Source organism: Balaenoptera ricei, chromosome 11, assembly GCF_028023285.1.
Source record: "Balaenoptera ricei isolate mBalRic1 chromosome 11, mBalRic1.hap2, whole genome shotgun sequence".
Taxonomy (NCBI): Eukaryota; Metazoa; Chordata; class Mammalia; order Artiodactyla; family Balaenopteridae; genus Balaenoptera; species Balaenoptera ricei.
This window is the reverse complement of record NC_082649.1, coordinates 101,454,523-101,474,538: the sequence shown is the minus strand read 5'-3', so window position 1 is coordinate 101,474,538 and position 20,016 is coordinate 101,454,523. Positions and strand designations below refer to the sequence as shown.

At 40.6% G+C, this 20,016-nt stretch overlaps 1 protein-coding gene across 8 annotated transcripts in view; it reads left to right on the top strand.

The window, feature by feature from the left end:
- Positions 1-20,016, top strand: part of VGLL4 (vestigial like family member 4) — a 273,405-nt gene that overhangs the window by 31,493 nt on the left and 221,896 nt on the right. For 7 of the 8 annotated variants that reach the window (XM_059940386.1, XM_059940387.1, XM_059940385.1 and 4 more), the window contains 3 exons: positions 1,713-1,858; positions 17,261-17,426; positions 18,701-18,763. In XM_059940386.1, the coding sequence (XP_059796369.1) occupies positions 1,713-1,858; positions 17,261-17,426; positions 18,701-18,763 (375 nt within the window). The remainder of the gene's footprint in view (positions 1-1,712; positions 1,859-17,260; positions 17,427-18,700; positions 18,764-20,016) is intronic. The other variant, XM_059940388.1, reaches the window with a different exon arrangement.

The following is a 20,016-nucleotide window of genomic DNA, read 5'->3' as shown; positions in this document are numbered from 1 at the left end:
TAATTTTGTATCCTTCAACTTTAGTCAATTCATTTGTTCTAATAGTTTTTTTTGGTGGCATCTTTAGGATTTTCTATGTGTAGTATCATGTCATCTGCAAACACTGACCGTAAAAGAAGTTTTACTTCTTCCTTTCTAATTTGGATTCCCTTTACCTCTTTTTCTTGTCTGATTGCTGTGGCTAGGACTTCCAATGCCAGGTTGAATCAAAGTGGCGACTGTGGGCATCCTTGTCTTATTCCTGATCTTAGAGGAAATGCTTTCAGCTTTTCACCATTGAGTATGATGTTGGCTGTATGTTTATCATATATGTCCTTTATTATGTTGAGTGTATTTCCTCTATACCTACTTTGTTGAGAGTTTTGATCATAAATGGATGTTGAATTTTGTCAAAAACTTTTTCTGCATCAATTGAGATGATCATATGATTTTTATTTTTCAATTTGTTAATCTGGTATATCACATTGATTAATTTGCAGATATTGAACCATTGTTGCATCCCTAGGATAAATCCCACTTGATCATGGTGTGTGATCCTTTTAGTATATTGTTAAATTCGATTTGGTGATATTTTGTTGAGGATTTTTACATCTAAGTTTATCATTGATATTGGCCTGTATTTTTCTTTTCTTTTCTTTTTTTTGTGGCATGTTTGTCTGGTTTTGGTATCAGGGTGATGCTTCCTGCTTGTGTGGTTTGGCATCAGGGTGATGCTGGATGTTTCCCAATCTTGGAGGAGTGGCCTTATGTAGGAGATGTCCTATGGGTCCCAGCAGCACTCCCTTCTGGTCACCAGGACTATATAGGGGTGCCCCCTGTATGGGCCACATGGGCCCTTCTCTTGTGGTGGGGCTGACTTCTTTGGGCATGCTCATAGGCAGGGCTGGTCCCTGCCAGTTAGCTGCCAGGCCCTGCCTGTGTGGTGGCCACTGGCCTGCTGGTGGTTGGGGCTTGTCCAAGGGTGATTGGATGTAGGACCTGGGGCTGGTTCTGACCCAGTAGTGAGCAGGCCTGGTGCTAATAGGCTAGAGGGAGGACTCCAAGATGTCACTTGCCAGCACCAGTGTCCTCATGGAAGAATTAGCTCCTCAGAATGGCCGCCATCAGTGTCTGTGTCCCCAGGAGTCCCAGTTGCCTCTTGGCTTCTCTAGAAGATCAGCAAGTTCACCACTTGCAATTTTTTAAATTATATCAGCTTTAAAGTTTATCTTAAATGTAAACCTTGCCCTTATCAAATATAATAAGGTTATTTATATTCATAAAGCGCCTCAAAAGCCCTCATGCAAACAGCAAGCAGGGCCAAGCTGAGTAAGCAGTACCAAGGACACAGCTATGGTGAGGCACACGACCCCATCTCTGTGATTGGTCACAGACAGAGTTTTGTTCACAAGATGAAAGTTTATAAATACAGAAGCTTCTGCATTGGAAAAGCAAACACATATTAACCTCTCAGTGGTGACTACCTTTTGTACTTAGGTAACTATATTTTAACTGGCTAAAGGGCTTTGTGATTTGAGAGGCTCTCTTTCCCCCCAAACATGTGCCTGTGTTTCTGGGGTACTGTGTTCACGGTTTTAAGGTGGAAAAGCAAGTGTTTTGAATGAGAGATCCTGCCAGGTTGAACTAGTGCAGTGTCAGCTGGGGGACTGTAGTTCACAGGTCAGAATGTGAATTCGCAGTGGAAAATTTGTTTTTCTGTTTGTTTTAACCAGGTGACTTTCGGATGGTGGTCGGAGAGGATAAGGCAAAAGTGTTGAATATTGTGAAGCCCAACATAGCCCACTTTCGTGAGCTCTATGGCAGCATTTTACAGGAGAATCCCCAAGTGGTGTATAAAATCCAGCAAGGCAGCCTGGAGGTAAACTATCTGTGGGAAATCCTGTGGATTTATGTTCTTCCATATATTTGAAATAAGGCTAAAAGGTACACAAATGACTAGTAAGTGACTAGTAATAAGAGTCTGCCTTTGGAGAAGGGGACCAAGGGCTGACATGAGGCAGGGGGTGGGGACTGGTCTTCACCATGTGTCTTTTTTGCCATTTGAAGTTCTTACTATGTATGTTAATTATTAATCAAAAATGAGTGAAAATCAACTCTGAAATTACCTTCTTTCCATCCCCAAGCCCATCTGCCTCCCCAGAGGTAGCCTTATTAACAGTTTGGCATGTTTTCTTCCAGATCTTGTTGCATGTACTTTTGTATGTATTTGTACATATACACATGTATGAAGCAGTTTGGTCTTTTTTGTTTGGTTTTATTTTACATAAATGTATTCATACCAGTTATTCTGAAGCTTGTTTTTTCCCCACTTGTTATATGTATCATGTCTTGGAACTTTTCTTTTGATACATCAAACAAAACTTTCTTTCAAGGCATTCTTCAAATTATTAAATTTTTTGAAAAGAAAAATCAAAGAGCCTTTCCTTTGAGAAAAATAATTTGCATTTAAGATTTTTTAAACTATAGAATTCATAGTTTTTTATCTTTAAGATAAGGAACACTATTTTACTTTTTAAATGCTCTTCCTCTTCCACATAATAGGGGCAATTAATATTATGTTGAATGACAAATTAATGGCATTTCTAGAACTGAAAGGGAACTTTTAAAAAGTAGGAATTATTTTAAATGTAATATTGGAGAATAACATGAATGCCCAGAATACCCACCACTCAGGTTAACAGATTTTGCCATGTTTGCTTTAGATTGAGGTGTTTTGTTTTTAATTTTTACTTTTCTCAAAGTAATGCATGCATATTGTTTAAAAACCAAGTGGCACCCCAAGGTTTGTAACAAAAAGCAGCAGTTCCCTGCTGTACACTTTCCTACTTGTCTGTGCTACTTCCCAGAGCAACTGCTTTTGTCTCCTTCACTGATTCTTCTTATGTTTACCTCCATATTTCTAAGTAATATGATTTGATTGTTATTATTGATTTTTTTCAATTTGTACTTTATTTTTGTCATCTTTCTATGGAAAATGAGGATTTTTTACTCTCTTATGCACTGCAATCAACCCACATACATTCTCTCTCTCTCTTTCTCTCTCTCCTCCTCTCCCCCCCCTCCCCTCCACCGCTTATGCTCCATGTATAGTTATTACATAATTTTGGGTTAGGGTAATAGTCGATATTTACTTTATTATGACAACTGACTTTCTTCATTGCTAAGTTATACTACTATGAAATTTCCTTTCCTGTACAACTTTCTTTTTCTTGGAGTTAATCACTGTCTCATTTCTTTCACTTGCTTAGTTTCTACGTACCTGTAACTAATTCACCCTCAAATTCTGCTACAAATCTGTAAAACATCTCCCACTGTAGACAGACACATCAGGTGTGTTCTCTGTTTCTTGCTTTTCTCGGGGACGTTCTTCCTGTAGCCCTGTGTCCCCTGTTCCTTTCGGGGCTGGTTGTGTTCTAGGCTTGATGCACAGCTCTTCTCCTGAAACTTGCTTTCATTAATACCAGAGAATTTCTTCCCCTCTCCTTTGCTAGTTTTTGGTTTTCTGGATCTTTTCCTCTTTCACGGTTTACACTTTAATTTTGATGAAGTATACCTTTTAGTACTTCCTAACATAGGTTGTGAAGGAGGTAAATTTTTTGAGACCATGTACATCTGAAAATTGTACCCTCACACTGATTGATAGTTTGAGCTAGATATCAAATTCTAGGCTGGAAGTAATTTTCCCTCAGAAGTTTTAATTCATAGCTTCATTTATTCTAGCTTCTAGTGTTGCAGTCAAAAGTCCAGCACTAGAGACTGTCATACAGAGTGAAGTAAGTCAGAAAGAGAAAACCAAATATCATATATTAACGCATGTTTGTGGAACCTAGAAAAATGGTACAGATGAACCGGTTTGCAGGGCAGAAGTTGAGACACAGATGTAGAGAACAAACGTATGGATACCAAGGGGGGAAAACCGTGGTGGGGTGGGGATGGTGGTGTGCTGAATTGGGCGATTGGGATTGACTTGTATACACTGATGTGTATAAAACTGAAGATTAATAAGAACCTGCAGTATAAACAAACAAACAAACAAACAAACAAACAAAACACAACTAATACTAAACTTTCTTTGGGTTATTTGTATGGAAATATGTTAATATAAATGTTTCAGACATTACATGAAATTTCTAAAAATCTTATATGTTCTGGTATAATGTTATAAGTCATAATTCTACTTATTACTTTGAATTGTATATCTCAGAAATAAATAAATTTCCTTCTCAAGTGCATTATTATGAACTTTCATCAAATCTTTAACCGTGGTCATTTTTAAGTCTTTTGTCATTTACAGACAGTTCTGGGTGTACTCTGATGCTTTTGCAAAAATGTTCCTATAAAAGGGTTTCATCTTCAAGGAATTCATGGAAAAGACTCTGACTAGTACAGGTTTCTGGTAACTGACTATACTGCTGAACTGAATGAATAAGCATTTTTAGAGCTCTAATGGAAAACTGATGAATTCATAAAAGTGCTAGCAAAAGATCAAGACTGAAAAAAGAAATTAATTACATGGGACTGAGTGAACTGATGAGGATGATTATAATTTTTGTGACTTTCTGTTTGAAATAAAAAAAAAAAAAGTCCAACACTATTCAGATTCCCTATCCTTTGGCTGTGACCTTTTTTATCTCTCTGACAGTATTTAGGATCTTTTCCTTTTTTCCAGTATTCTTAAATTTCATGATGATTTGCCTTTGTCTTTGTGTATATGTTTTTCATTTATTTTTTAATTATTATTATTTTTTTGGCTGCACCACGCAGCTTATGGGATCTTAGTTCCCCAACCAGGGATCAAACCCTTGCCCCCTGCAGTGGAAGTGTGGAGTCCTAACTGCTGGAATGCCAGGGAATTCACATGTTTTTCATTTATTACTCTGGCATTTCATGAGCCTCTTTTGGAAATTCACGAGCTTCAATTCTAGGAAATTTTCTTTTATCATTTCTGTAATGAAATTTTCTTTTATAATTTCTTCATATCCATTTTCTTAGTTTGTTCTTTCTAGAATTCCTGTTAGTTGGTTGTTGGACCTCCTTGTTCGATTGTTTCTTTCCCTCATTCCTGTTTCTTCGGGTTTTTGTTCTGTTTTCCAGAAGAATTTTTTGAATTGATCTTCTAACACTTCTGTTGAATTTTTAATTTCCTCCGAATGTTCTTTTTTATAGCATCCTGTTCTTGTTGTATGAATGCATTATCTTTCCTCATCTCTTTAATGATCCTTATTATAATTTTTGAAGTTTTTTCTTGCTCTCTATATTGTCTCTGTTTGTCTTAGTTCCTTTCTTTCTATGGATTCACTCTCATCTGTTGTGTTAGAAGCTTTTCTCAAATGTTTGCACATCCTTTGTGGCCTGTTTTTTAAAGAGCAAGGCAGTTTAAAAAATGCAGACTGGGAGTTCTTTGTGATGGATAGAGCTTGTCAGCTGGTGAGCTTCACTGTAGGATTTGGGACAAGGACTTGGCTGTTTCATTGGAGGACCCCAACTTTCAGTATCTGTAGAATTTCTCCAGAGAGACATCATCTACTCTCTGGTTAGAGGCTAGGGAAAGATAATGTGTCTAGCTGACAACTTTTAGAACTGAGCAAGGGAAAAGAGCTGGGAATTTCCTTTAACTGTGAAAATAAACTTCCAAATCCCTCAGTATGGCCTCTGAAAGCCTGGATGGTCTATCTAGGTTCTACTGGCTTCTTGTTGTGGGGAAATGCACAAGAATAAGATTAGTGAGCTGAGCTTCAGTTCCCAGAGCTGCATCTAATCTTAAAGCTGCCACTGATACCCAACTTCTCCCTCCTCTGCTGCCCATTCCAAATTCCCCTCACCCTTTCTAGCATTTCGGCTGGTCTAGGTGAGGTGGCTCAGACCCTCATCCCTGAGGAGTCTGAGACCTGGGTCACCATGCTCATCTTGGACTGTAGCTACTGCACTTTCCATTTACCATCAAAGTTGGGCAAGAGGTAGTAAGAGATGTGTACCAGCAGCCCTACCTCCTGATGGTCAGGTTTAATTATTTCTACCAGTATGGTGATTCATTTCTTTGTCTTCTGGACTTCTTGTCTGCCTGGGATTCTAAAGTGATTGGACTGCAGTTATAGCTTTAAGTTGTTTTTTTTTTTTTAATTAGTTATCCATTTTATACATATTAGTGTATATATGTCAATCCCAATGTCCCAATTCATCACACCACCATCACCCCCCTGTGACTTTCCCCCTTGGTATCCATACTTTTGTTCTCTACATCTGTGTCTCTATTTCTGCCGTGCAAACCGGTTCATCTGTGCCATTTTTCTAGGTTCCATATATATGCGTTAATATACGATATTTGTTTTTCTCTTTCTGACTTACTTCACTCTGTATGACAGTCTCTAGGTCCATCCACGTCTCTACAAATGACCCAAGTTTGTTCCTTTTTATGGCTGAGTAACATTCCATTGTATATATGTACCACATCTTCTTTATCCATTCGTCTGTTGATGGGCATTTAGGTTGCTTCCATGACCTGGCTATTGTAAATAGTGCTGTAGTGAACATTGAGGTGCATGTGTCTTTTTGAATTACGGTTTTCTCTGGGTATATGCCCAGGAGTGGGATGGCTGGTTCATATGGTAATTTTATTTTTAGTTTTTTAAGTAACCTCCATACTGTTCTCCATAGTGGCTGTATCAATTTACATTCCCACCAACAGTGCAAGAGGGTTCCCTTTTCTCCACACCCTCTCCAGCATTTGTTGTTTGTAGATTTTCTGATGATGCCCATTCTAACTGGTGTGAGGTGATACCTCATTGTAGTTTTGATTTGCATTTCTCTAATAATTAGTGATGTTGAGCAGCTTTGCATGTGCTTCTTGGCCATCTGTATGTCTTCTTTGGAGAAATGTCTATTTAGGTCTTCTACCCATTTTTTATTGGGTTGTTTGTTTTTTTAATATTGAACTGCATGAGCTGTTTATGTATTTTGAAGATTAATGCTTTGTCTGTTGATTCGTTTGCAAATATTTTCTCCCATTCTGAGGGTTGTCTTTTTGTCTTGTTTATGTTTTCCTTTGCTGTGCAAAAGCTTTGAAGTTTAATTAGGTCCCATTTGTTTATTTTTGGTTTTATTTCCATTACTCTAGGAGGTGGGTCAAAAAAGATCTTGCACTGATTTATGTCAAACAGTGTTCTTCCTATGTTTTCCTCTAAGAGTTTTATAGTGTCTGGTCTTACATTTAGGTCTCTAATCCATTTTGAGTTTATTTTTGTGTATGGTGTTAGGGAGTGTTCTAATTTCATTCTTTTACATGGAGCTGTCCAGTTTTCCCAGCACCACTTATTGAAGAGACTGTCTTTTCTCCATTGTATATCCTTACCTCCTTTGTCATAGATTAGTTGACCATAGGTGCATGGGTTCATCTCTGGGCTTTCTATCCTGTTCCATTGATCTATATTTCTGTTTTTGTTCCAGTACCATATTGTCTTGATTACTGTAGCTTTGTCTTATAATCTGAAGTCAGGGAGTCTGATTCCTCCAGCTCTGTTTTTTTCCCTCAAGACTGCTTTGGCTATTCAGGATCTTCTGTGTCTCCATAGGAATTTTAAGATTTTTTTGTTCTAGTTCTGTAAAAAATGCCATTGGTAATTTGATAGGGATTACACTGAATCTGTAGATTGCTTTGGGTAGTATAGTCATTTTCACAGTATTGATTCTTCCAATCCAAGAACATGGTATATCTATCCAACTGTTTGTATCATCTTTAATTTCTTTCATCAGTGTCTTATAGATTTCTGCATACAGGTCTTTTGTCTCCCTAGGTAGGTTTATTCCTAGGTATTTTATTCTTTTTGTTGCAGTGGTAAATGGGAGTGTTTCCTTAATTTCTCTTTCAGATTTTTCATCATTAGTATATAGGAATGCAAGAGATTTCTGTGCATTAATTTTGTATCCTGCAACTTTATCAAATTCACTGATGAGCTCTGGTAGTTTCCTGGTGGCATCTTTAGGATTCTCTATGTGTAGTATCATGTCATCTGCAAACAGTGACAGTTTTACTTCTTCTTTTCCAATTTGTATTCCTTTTATTTCTTTTTTCTTCTCTGATTGCCGTGGCTAGGACTTCCAAAACTATGGTGAATAAGAGTGGCGAGAGTGGATATCCTTGGCTTGTTCCTGATCTTAGAGGAAATGCTTTCAGTTTTTCACCATTGAGAATGATGTTTGCTGTGGGTTTGTCGTATATGGCCTTTACTATGTTGAGGTAGGTTCCCTCTGTGCACAGTTTCTGGAGGGTTTTTATCAAAAATGGGTGTTGAATTTTCTCAAAAGCTTTTTCTGCATCTATTGAGATGATCATATAGTTTTTATTCTTCAATTTGTTAATATGGTGTATCACATTGATTGATTTGCGTATATTGAAGAATCTTTGCATCCCTGGGATAAATCCCACTTGATCATGGTGTATGATCCTTTTAATGTGTTGTTGGATTCTGTTTGCTAGTATTTTGTTGAGGATTTTTGCATCTATATTCATCAGTGATATTGGTTGGTAGTTTTCTTTTTTTGTAGTATCTTTCTCTGGTTTTGGTATCAGGGTGATGGTGACCTCATAGAATGAGTTTGGGAGTGTTCCTTCCTCTGCAATTTTTTGGAAGAGTTTAAGAAGGATGGGTGTTAGCTCTTCTCTACATGTTTGATGGAATTCACCTGTGAAGCCATCTGGTCCTGGACTTTTGTTTCTTGGAAGATTTTTAATCACAGTTTCAATTTCATTACTTGTGATTGGTCTGTTCATATTTTCTATTTCTTTCTGGTTCAGTCTTTCAAGGTTATACCTTTCAAAGAATTTGTCCGTTTCTTCCAGATTGTCCGTTTTATTCGCATAGAGTTGTTTGTAGTAGTCTCTTAGGATGCTTTGTATTTCTGCGGTGTCCATTGTAACTTCTCCTTTTTCATTTCTAATTTTATTGACTTGAGTCCTCTTCCTCTTTTTCTTGATGAGTCTAGCCAATGGTTTATCAATTTTGTTTATCTTCTCAAAGAACCAGCTTTTAGTTTTATTGATCTTTGCTATTGTTTTCTTTGTTTCTATTTCATTTATTTCTGCTCTGATCTTTATGATTTCTTCCTTCTACTAACTTTGGGTTTTGTTCGTTCTTCTTTCTCTAGTTCCTTTAGGTGTAAGGTTAGATTGTTTATTTGAGATTTTTCTTGTTTCTTGAGGTAGGCTTGTATTGCTATAAACGTCCCTCTTAGAACTGCTTTTGCTGCATCCCATAGATTTTGGATCGTCGTGTTTTCGTTGTCATTTATCTCTAGGTTTTTTTTTATTTCCTTTTTTATTTCTTCAGTGATCTCTTGGTTATTTAATAATGTATTGTTTAGCCTCCATGTGTTTGTGTTTTTTACGTTTTTTTCCCTGTAATTGATTTCTAATCTCATAGCGTTGTGGTCAGAAAACATGCTTCATATGATTTCAAATTTCTTAGATTTACTGAGGCTTGATTTGTGACCCAAGATGCGATCTATCCTGGAGAATGTTCCATGTGCACTTGAGAAGGAAGTGTAATCTGCTGTTTTTGGATGGAGTGTCCTATAAATATCAATTAAATCTGTCTGGTCTATTATGTCATTTAAAGCTTGTGTTTCCTTACTAATTTTCTGTTTGGATGATCTGTCCATTGGTGTAAGTGAGGTGTTAAAGTCCCCCACTATTATTGTGTTACTGTCGATTTCCTCTTTTATAGCTGTTAGCAGTTGCCTTATGTTGAGGTGCTCTTATGTTGGGTGTATATATGTTTATAGTTGTTATATTCTCCTCTTGGATTGATCCCTTGATCATTATGTAATGTCCTTCCTTGTGTCTTGTAACAGTCTTTATTTTAACATCTAGTTTATCTGATACAAGTATTGCTACTCCAGCTTTCTTTTGATTTCCATTTGCATGGATATCTTTTTCCATCCCCTCACTTTCAGTCTGTATGTGTCCCTAGGTCTGAAGTGGGTCTCTTGTAGACAGCATATATATTGGTCTTGTTTTTGTATCCCTTCAGCGAGCCTGTGTCTTTTGGTTGGACCATTTAATCCATTCACGTTTAAGGTAATTATCGATATGTATGTTCCTGTTACCATTTTCTTAATTGTTTTGAGTTTGTTTGTGTAGGTCCTTTTCTTCTCTTGTGTTTCCACTTAGAGAAGTTCCTTTAGCATTTGTTGTAGAGCTGGATTGGTGGTGTTGAATTCTCTTAGCTTTTGCTTATCTGTAAAGCTTTTGATTTTTCCGTCAAATCTGAATGAGATCCTTGCCAGGTAGAGTAACCGTGGTTGTAAGTTCTTCCCTTTCATCACTTTAAATATATCATGCCACTCCCTCTGGCATGTAGAGTTTCTGCTGAGAAATCAGCTGTTAACCTTAGAGTTCCCTTGTATGTTATTTGTCATTTTTCCCTTATTGATTTCAGTAATTTTTCTTTGTCTTTAATTTTTGTCAGTTTGATTACTGCGTGTCTCAGTGTGTTTCTCCTTGGGTTTATCCTTCCTGGGACTCTCTGCACTTCTTGGACTTGGATGGCTATTTCCTTTCCCATGTTAGGGAAGTTTTCAACTATAATCTCTTAAAATATTTTCTCAGGTCTTTTCTCTCTCTCTTCTCCTTCTGGGACCCCTATAATGCAAATGTTGTTGCGTTTAATGTTGTCCCAGTGGTCTCTTAGGCTGTCTCCAGTTCTTTTCATTCTTTTTTCTTTATTCTGTTCTGCGGCAGTGAACTCCACCATTCTGTCTTCCAGATCACTTATCCATTCTTCTGCCTCAGTTATTCTGCTATTGATTCCTTCTAGTGTATTTTTCATTTCAGTTATTGTATTGTTCATTTCTGTTTGTTTGTTCTTTAATTCTTTTAGGTGTTTGTTCTTTAATTCTTCTAGGTCTTTGTTAAACATTTCTTGCGTCTTCTCGATCTTTGCCTTCATTCTTTTTCTGAGGTCCTGGATCATCTTCACTATCGTTATTCTGAATTCTTTTTCTGGAAGGTTTCCTATCTCCACTTCATTTAGTTGTTTTTCTGGGGTTTTATCTTGTTGCTTCATCTGGTACATAGCCCTCTGCCTTTTCATCTTGTCTGTCTTTCTGTGAATGTGGTTTTTGTTCTACAGGCTGCAGGAATGTAGTTCTTGTTGCTTCTGCTGTCTGCCCTCTCATAGCTTTAAGTTTAATAGGATGCTTACTGTGTCCTCTGGGAGAAGCATTTCTTCTTTGGAAACTAGGATCTCTAGACCCACAGTCCTAAAGGTTTTGAGATGGGAAGCACAGATTGCCCAGGTGGTCCCTGGGAATGACAGTAAGCAAGGCTGTTTCTCCTTTTACCCTGTGGTTCCCAGACTCATGTAGTCTAGCAGTTGGGAACATAGTACTCTATAACGGCCATTAATTTAGGGCATATACTGTGCCCCACTATCACAGGGTATCATCTCTAAGCTATTGCTCAGCTCTTCTTCAAAGCTCTTTCATTGGGTTTTTCAACAGTGACACTATTGACATTTTAGGCTGAATAATTCTTTGTTGTGGGGGCCAAAAATGTCCCCTTTTTGAGAACTACTGCTCTCCCAGGCTGGCAGCTCTGGCTCACTGTGTGGTAGGAACAGTGGAGCCGTGATCCTGTGCCCGTCCTGCACCACTGCACCTCCTTTGCTCTAACGTGGGTCCCATAATTATGTTGCATGGTACAGCCATGCCAGTGAATCACACATTCTATGAGCCCTGTACAGTAGCCCTGTATTGGCTGAATCCTGTGGGCAGGAAAGGCATGCCCACGCTCAGAATATGAGTCACTTCCAGGCAAGATGAGTTGCTGCCCGTTCCCAGGTGGAAGGGATCCAGTGTAGTCAACTTATCACCAAGTGGCTGGTTAGTCTCAGGAGATGGTCGTGTTTTGAGGATCTCAGTGTTGGCCTCTGTTGCTGTCAGGATAGACTTTCAACCGCAGCAGTGGCTCAGTCAGCCTTGGTGAGTAGAAGCCCCTGATATTGGATCTAGGCAGAGCCTCTCTCCCCACCGCCCACTACTCCTGCTACAAGCCATTATGCCATCACTGAGATGACAGTGGCTGTTGAATCAACTGGCTAAATTGTTCTTTTGGTTGTTGTTGCTTCTGTGTTGGATGCTCTCTGAAGGAAGCATTAACGTACAATACAAAGATCTTCATACTTTGTGTCCCCTCCCATAGGTCCATCCACATACCTCTTCCCCCAAATCCTGTCTTCCACCTTCTAATGTTTTTCCTTTTAGGTCCCTAACCAACCAATGAACCATTGTCCACTCTTTGAGTCTTTATATATTCTTATCTTGGGCCACTTTTTCCATGTAAAGTGGGTAACCAGGTGTGCCACCTGCAGCTTACTCATTGGGACGATAGCCCCTCATCAGTGTCTTCCAGGGCTATCCCTGGGTGCGGCTGTAATGCATCATTCTCACCCCGTACATACTACAAGCCAAATCATCCATGAAGCAAGCTCAGCCTTTATCCTCCTCCTTGTAGCCATGTGCATGAGCCAGTGGAGAAGTAGAACATTATGTGCTGGTGCAACAGTGGAAATTATGGGGTTCTGGGTTTCCCGTTTGTGCAGCTGACTTGTGCCCTCTGGCTTTGCTCACGTCCAATGCTGGTGTATCTCTTATATCCTACAGTGGATTTCTCTTGAGCTTCCTGACATTATGACTTGGTGAATCTGGCAGATCCCAGTTCATAATGGGCAGTTCTTGATACATGGTCATTTGATGTCCCATGGTTAGAAGCTCCATCTCTGCCAGGGTGTAGCATCTAGGAGCTGATTTCAAATGGTGTGTGGTTCTTCACTACAGATGGCGTGGCCTTGCTCCAGAACCGTAGCAGTCTACATTGTGATCTCCTACTGGGAGCCCACCATAACTTCCCACGGCTTCTGTGTACACCGAGGATACCTTTAGTACCATAGTTTACAGGAAGGTGTGGCCCACGTGGTGGAGGGCTGCTTCCCCTGCTGCCTGTATCCGTTGCAGAGCTCGTTTTTGCTCTGGCCCCTCACAGACCTGGCATCCTTTTATATCACTGGGTAAATGGCTCTGAGCATTATTCCCAAGTGTGGAATATGCTGCCTCTAGAACCTGAAGAGGCCTATCAGGCAGTGTGCTTCTTTCTTAGTGGTGAGAGGTACGAGATGCCGTAAGTTGATCTTTACTTTGGAGAGGATGTCCCAGAGTGCTCCAGACCACTTGACCCCTAAAAACCTCCCTGATGCGGTGGGCTCCTCAAAATTCATGAGGTTTCTCTTTTACCCTCTGGGGTGCGTGTATCTACCAAGGCCTCCATTGTACTTGCCCTTTAGTGGTCACCAGGTGATAGTAGCAACATGTCATTGATGTAGTGGACCAGTGAGATTATACAGAATATCCAAATAGTCTGGTTTTCTTTGAATATCTTATGACAGAGGGTGGGGGAGTTCACGTAGCCCTGAGGCAGGTCACAAGGTGTACTCTTGTCTGTCCTGTGTGAATGTGAGCTGTTTCTGATCCTGCTTCCGCTATGGATGGCAGAGAGTGCATTCGCCAGGCCTGTGGCCCCATCCAGGCACCTGAGGTTCTGTTGATGCGCTTCAGCAGACTTACCACATCTGGCACAGCCGATACAACGGGGCTTCTACTTGGTTGAGTTTGTGGTGGTCTGCTACAATCTGCCAGAATCCATTTGGATTTTGTGAAGACCAGACTCAATGGAGATATGATGGGACCATCAGCTCTAGTATTAGTCAGGGTTCTCCAGAGAAACAGGACCCATAGGATATATAGAGAAAGATTTATTTTAGGGAATTAACTTGCAGAGTTGTGAGGGTTGGCAAGTTTGAAATTTGCAGGGCAAGCCAGCAGGCCAGAGACCCAGGGAAGAGCGTGTTGTACTCTTGAGTCCGAGGGCAAGCTGGAGGCAGACTTCCGACTTCCTCAGGAAACTTTAGTCTTTTTTCACAAGGCCTTCAACTGACTGGATGAGGCCCATCCGTATTAACGGGGGTCATCTGCTACTCAGAGTCTACTGACCTAAAAAGATACCTTTACAGTAACATCTGGACTAACGTTTAACCAAGCAACTGGGCCCTGTAGCCTAGCCAAGTTGACATACAAAATTAAACATCACACCCCTGCATCCTTCAGGTCTATAGGTGGCATTAATCTCTGCCATTCCTCCTGTGATGTGGTTTTGTTTTTTCATTGCTCTTTTGGCCAGGGGGTGAGAACGGCAGCTTCAGAGGCTTCCATTTGGCCTTCTACACTGTGATAGCTCCAAAATGCTGTCTGAGAATGTGCTTTCTAGGACCACTCTTGGTACCAATTGTGTAGGATCAGGATTGGGGAGATTAGAAACAAAGACTTCATCTGATCCTGTGATGCCACAATGGAGCTCGATGGCCCTTCCTAGCTCTCCGCACTTGGGGCAGAGAGGCCAGGTCTTTGTACTCCTGCATTTTCCAGTCTTTGGATACAGGCAGCTCCCTTTGCCTGAGGACAGTTCTGGGAGGGACTCTGAGAGAGGGCGTCAGCCAACTTTCCCAGCAGCTAGCAGAATGAGTACCTTGCCCCCAAAGCCAGGATCTGGTCGATACAACACAGCATCCACTATCATATGACCATATCTGCTTTTTTAAAACATCAGCCTTATTGAGATATAATTTACATAGCATACAATTCGGTGGTTTTTAGTCTATTTACAGAGTTGTGCAACCATCAGCACAATCTAGTTTTACAACATTTTCATCACAAAAAGAAACCCCATTCCCAGTAGCAGTACCTAGCTTCCCCTCCCGCCAGGCAGCCACTAATCTACTTTCTGACTCCGTGGATTTGCCTATTCTAGACACTTCCTGTAAATGGAATCATAGAACATGTGGTCTTTTCCATGTCTGCTTTTAAAATGCAATTTGACTCATAATTTAACTGAATGCTTTCACTTTTGTGTTTTAATGAGAATTAAAGAGTAAGGATAATTAGAATTTTGCAATTTATTTGAACATGTCACCTAATATTTTGTCTTTAAACACATGCTTTCAAACAAAAACTCCAGTGCATTCTTTTCTTCAAGAGAAAGCAGTGGCAAATACTGTTTTCTAATTCCTCGTATTACTCAGCCATTTTGGCATCTCTAAAATTCCTGGAAGTTTCATAGGTAAATCCTTGAAATATAAGATCCTAGTGACCTAATCTCAATACTTGGCCCCAAAATATGAGTCTATAAATGTCATTTCTAGCATATTTTACAGAAATATTCACATTTTTTGTCATTTATCTAGCCAAAGCTAAGTAGAGGTTGAATCCTGTGAATTTAGGACCATCTCAATGATAAATATGAAATATTTAGGTTAAAAAAACTTCACCTTGGGGCTTCCCTGGTGGCGCAGTGGTTGAGAATCCGCCTGCCAATGCAGGGGGCACGGGTTAGAGCCCTGGTCTGGGAAGATCCCACATGCCGCGGAGCAACTGGGCCCGTGAGCCACAATTACTGAGCCTGCGCGTCTGGAGCCTGTGCTCCGCAACAAGAGAGGCCGCGATAGTGAGAGGCCCGCGCACCGCGATGAAGAGTGGCCCCCACTTGCCACACCTAGAGAAAGCCCTTACACAGAAACAAAGACCCAACACAGCCAAAAATAAGAAAATAAATTAATTAATTAAAAAAAAAAAAAAAAAAAACTTCACCTTATTGGAGCCACTAAATAATAGCATTTTCTTCTTTTTTGCATAGATTTTATAGATAAAACTAGAAAATCTAGACATTGGCATATACTCAGTAAATATTTGTTGAATGAAAAAAATGGTAGAATGAAAGAATTCTAATTATTAAGAAAGTTGGTCATATCTGGAAAATCCAAATCTAAAATTTAATACATTCATTTATCTAATTTTTTTTCTTACTGTTCTCTTAAAGTTACAACCTAAACATTTGTTAAAAGAATACAAGACAGATTCTTACTGGGAGAATAATGTGATGAGCTGCCGAGGGCAGTGGTACTGGTTTTCACCTTGGCAGGCAGTCGATGTTTACATGATTTTGGAAAAATTTAGTTCCATGACGTAAAATATATTAGACTAGGAGTTAGGGAAGCTGGGTGTGGGCTTAGCTCTATGGATAACTTTTGATTCACAGGTTTCCAAGTAAAGTCTAATGCATAGTTTTATATATGTTTTATTTCTGTATTTTTCTTTAAATTTGATGTATTTTAGAATACACTGGGAACAGAAACCCTTGGTATAACTTACTGCTATTTAAGAAATAATGACAACTAAGTTTTATTGGTGCAGTTATTCATCCTCTTATTCAACCGATGTTTTTTGAGTACCTACTATGTGCCAGGGGATTAAAAGTAAATAAAGATTAGTCTCTGTCATCAGTTTATTCCTACAGTTTATGAAATACAGCATGGTACATAAAAGGCCCTACAGACAGGAGACACAAATTTAGATCCCACTCTGATTGGCTGCATGTTACTGGCTATGTTACTTTGTGCCCCTGTGTTTAAAATGAGTACTTGGGGAACTTCCCTGGTGGCGCAGAGGTTAAGAATCCGCCTGCCAATGCAGGGGACACGGGTTCGAGCCCCCGTCTGGGAAGATCCCACATGCCGTGGAGCATCTAAGCCTGGGCACCACAACTACTGAGCCTGCACTCTAGACCCCGTGAGCCACAACTGCAGAGCCCACATGTCACAACTACTGAAGCCCGGGCTCCTAGAGCCCGTGCTCCACAACAAGAGAAGCCACCGCAATGAGAAGCCCACACACCACAACAAAGAGTAGCCTCCGCTCGCTGCAACTAGAGAGCTCCCGCGCGCAGCAACGAAGACCCAATGCAGCCAAAAATAAATAAATAAATAAGTAAAATTTAAATAAATAAAGAAAAGAAAATGAGTACTTGGATGTGCCGGTGTGTCAATGAATCTTAGCTGAAGCTTTATTTTCTTTAACTACTGGATTTAGAACAAATAGAAATTTTAAAACTGAGAGTCAAAAATTGATTATTGAAAGAGATTTCTATTCCTAAGTACAAATAGAATATCATAGGAAAAGAATTCACTTGTTCGAAGGAACTTAGAATCCTTAACACCTAGGCACTCAGTTTCAGAAAGGAGAAAGTGTCTTTAGCACGCTGCCTAGTCTACTAGGCGTGAGTTCATATATGTTAGTGTGGTTTTAAGGAGAAGCCATGTGCTTTGAATATTTATAGAATTCAAAGCACTTTCCATAGACATCATCTTTTTTTTTTCCTTAGATCGATAAAAGCCCAGAAGGACAGTTCACTCAGCTAATGACATTGCCCAAAACCTTACAGCAGCAAATAAATCATATTATGGACCCTCCTGGAAAAAACAGAGATGTGGAAGAAACTTTATTACAAGTGGCTCATGACCCCGACTGTGGAGACGTGGTGCGTCTAGGTACGTGCATGAATCTGACGGGGAGGAAGTGTTGGCCGGAGGGGGTCGGGGGGAGCAAACTTTGTTTGTGGCTGAGACGGGTTCTCTCTTCTTTCTTGCCTAGTGAGATAGAGAGATTTCCTCTCAGAATAAGAAAGCACTAACAGTCTGGGGGTTTTCCCAACCTAAATTCTTGTTTGTTTGAAGTAGGGTGCTGAAAGTACTTCTATTTTCAGATCCCTGGGTCCTAAATCACTGACAGAGAGGGAAACAATGATTCTTTTGGTCCCAAGGGCATAACTTTTAGAAGTTATTTCAAAGACATGTGTTTGTTCTTCATGGTGGTCTGAGGAGGATGGAGACTGGTGACATTTTTAATGCTTTTATAACATCAAGAACACCACTCTCCTCGGCCGACGCCCCCTCCATGTGGCTCCTGTGCGCACAGTAGGTCTGCTCCAACACGGCCCATGTTCCTCACGTCATCCCCAATGTGGGCCAAAAATCAGCCTGATCTTCAGAGACTTGCTGCCTTTTGAGGTGTTATAGGTAATTTACAAGGTCAGTCAGTAAGTAAGGAAATCATGAAATTGGAAATGATGCCCTCCCTCAGATGAGCACACCGTTTACCGTTGAGTAGGTGTTTGCTGAGCTTCCCCAGGGAGCAGCCCGGCCACCTGGCAGGATGCGAGTCACCGTGACGGTGTCGCGTGAAGAGACCTGCCCGGCGGGCAGAGCGGAGCATGTGCCTAGGGCGCCGGGTACCTCTTCTGAAGATACATGTGGAGGCGTGTCTTTTCTGGTCGTGGTGTGAGTTCTTCTGCCTTTCTGAGGGCCTGAAGGATTGTCCCGCTGTCCTCACCGAGGAGTCCTCTGAGTGATTTCAGAATAAGTTTTCCTCCTAGGCAGAAACATTTGGTGTTTTTTTTCCCCAATCTTTTCACATCTTGGAATTGAGAACCAGCAGACTTAAGCAGATTTTAAAGTGAAAAAAATGACCTTCGAGCGTCACCTAACCCACTGGTTGTAAGATGAGGCATCCCAGGCCCAGAGTGGGGTGGTCATTTGCTTGTGTTCACACAGCTGGTCAGCGACACAGCTGGTCGTTGACACAGCTGGCAGCTCCAGTCTCCTGGACCTCGATCCTGATACTCTTTTCACTGTCACTCTGACACCAGAGATAGATTTGCTGGTTTTATTGGATAGCTGGAAAGAATATTTAGTTTCAAGTTTTAAAAGTGTTAGGATGACTCACATCTGGCTTTTTTGGCATCGTTATTGTTTTTTTCTCACAGGGCTCTCAGCAATCGTGAGACCTTCCAGTATGAGACAGAGCACCAAAGGCATTTTCACTGCTGGTAAGAATTGTTAAAAATCCACACTTAACGTACCTGCTGGATTGAGCAGCCTCAGTGCTCCTGGTTAAAATGTAAAGCTTTATCTGTATCTGCAAGTACTTGTGAAATGCTGAATTTTGATGGTCATAACCTAGGACACAGCAGTAACGTATAGACAGGCAGACAGTGCTGTAATCCGGAGTCTGAGGTGCTGCTGGGAGGATTTGCTGCCACTCTGCGTTTTCCCACTTACTCCTTATGTGCAGGTTTCCCCTTGCGTTTTTATATCTATAGGAGTTACACATGATATTGTTGCAAAAACAGCAGTACCTTGCCCTCCCCCCGCCCAATGTTCCTCTCCAGAGACAACCACTGCTGACTCTCCTGGTGGGTTATTTTTGTTTTCACTGCTGTTTCTCTGGATAATGAGCTTATATTGCTGCTTCTCTCCTTTTAATTTTAGGCATCATCTGTGGACTTCTCACTCTAGCAGATTAGAATTCAACTGCCCCCTCCCATCGCGTGCGCGCGCGCACACACGCACACACGCGCACGCACACACACACACACACCCACCCATCCCTCTGTGTTCCAAATATGGTTGTGCCGTAGCTTTAGCGAAGCCAATCTTGAATTTCCATTGTCTGACTGTATTACTGTGATTCATAGCTGAGCCACGTGATACACTTTTCCTTGCCTGCACAGCTTTCTTTTCCCACAGAGGCTGTCGTCACCTGTCTCATGTGAGGAACCCTGTTTCCTGTATCTGGTGTCTTTGATTTTTGTGGCACACAGCCTCATTTTGGTGAGGCACACCATCCAGGAACTTCGTGGGAAAGGGTGCAGGGGAGGCAGATTTGGAGCCCATGTGTGGCCAAGTGTATCTTTAGTCCACCCTCATGCCTGACTGAGACTTAGGCTGGAGATGATTAGAAATAGTTGTCCTTTAGAATTTTGATACCGTTGCTCCGATTATCTTCTCACTTCTAGGATTGCTGTCGAAGTCCAAAGCCGTTCTGATTCTTAATCCTTTGTGTATGTTCTTTCTGGAAGCCTTTTAGGCCTTCTTTTAACCCCAGGGCTCTGAAGTTTCTCAGTGGTGTGTTTCGATGTGAGTCTGTTTTTATCTGTTACACTGAATACTCAATTGCCCTTCAGTTTGGAAACTCAGAGTATAAGAATATAGGAAAAATTTATTGTATTCGTTCCTCCCATCTGTTTTCTCTCTTCTCTTTCTGGAACTCCTTTTATTCAAACATTGGACCTCCTAGACT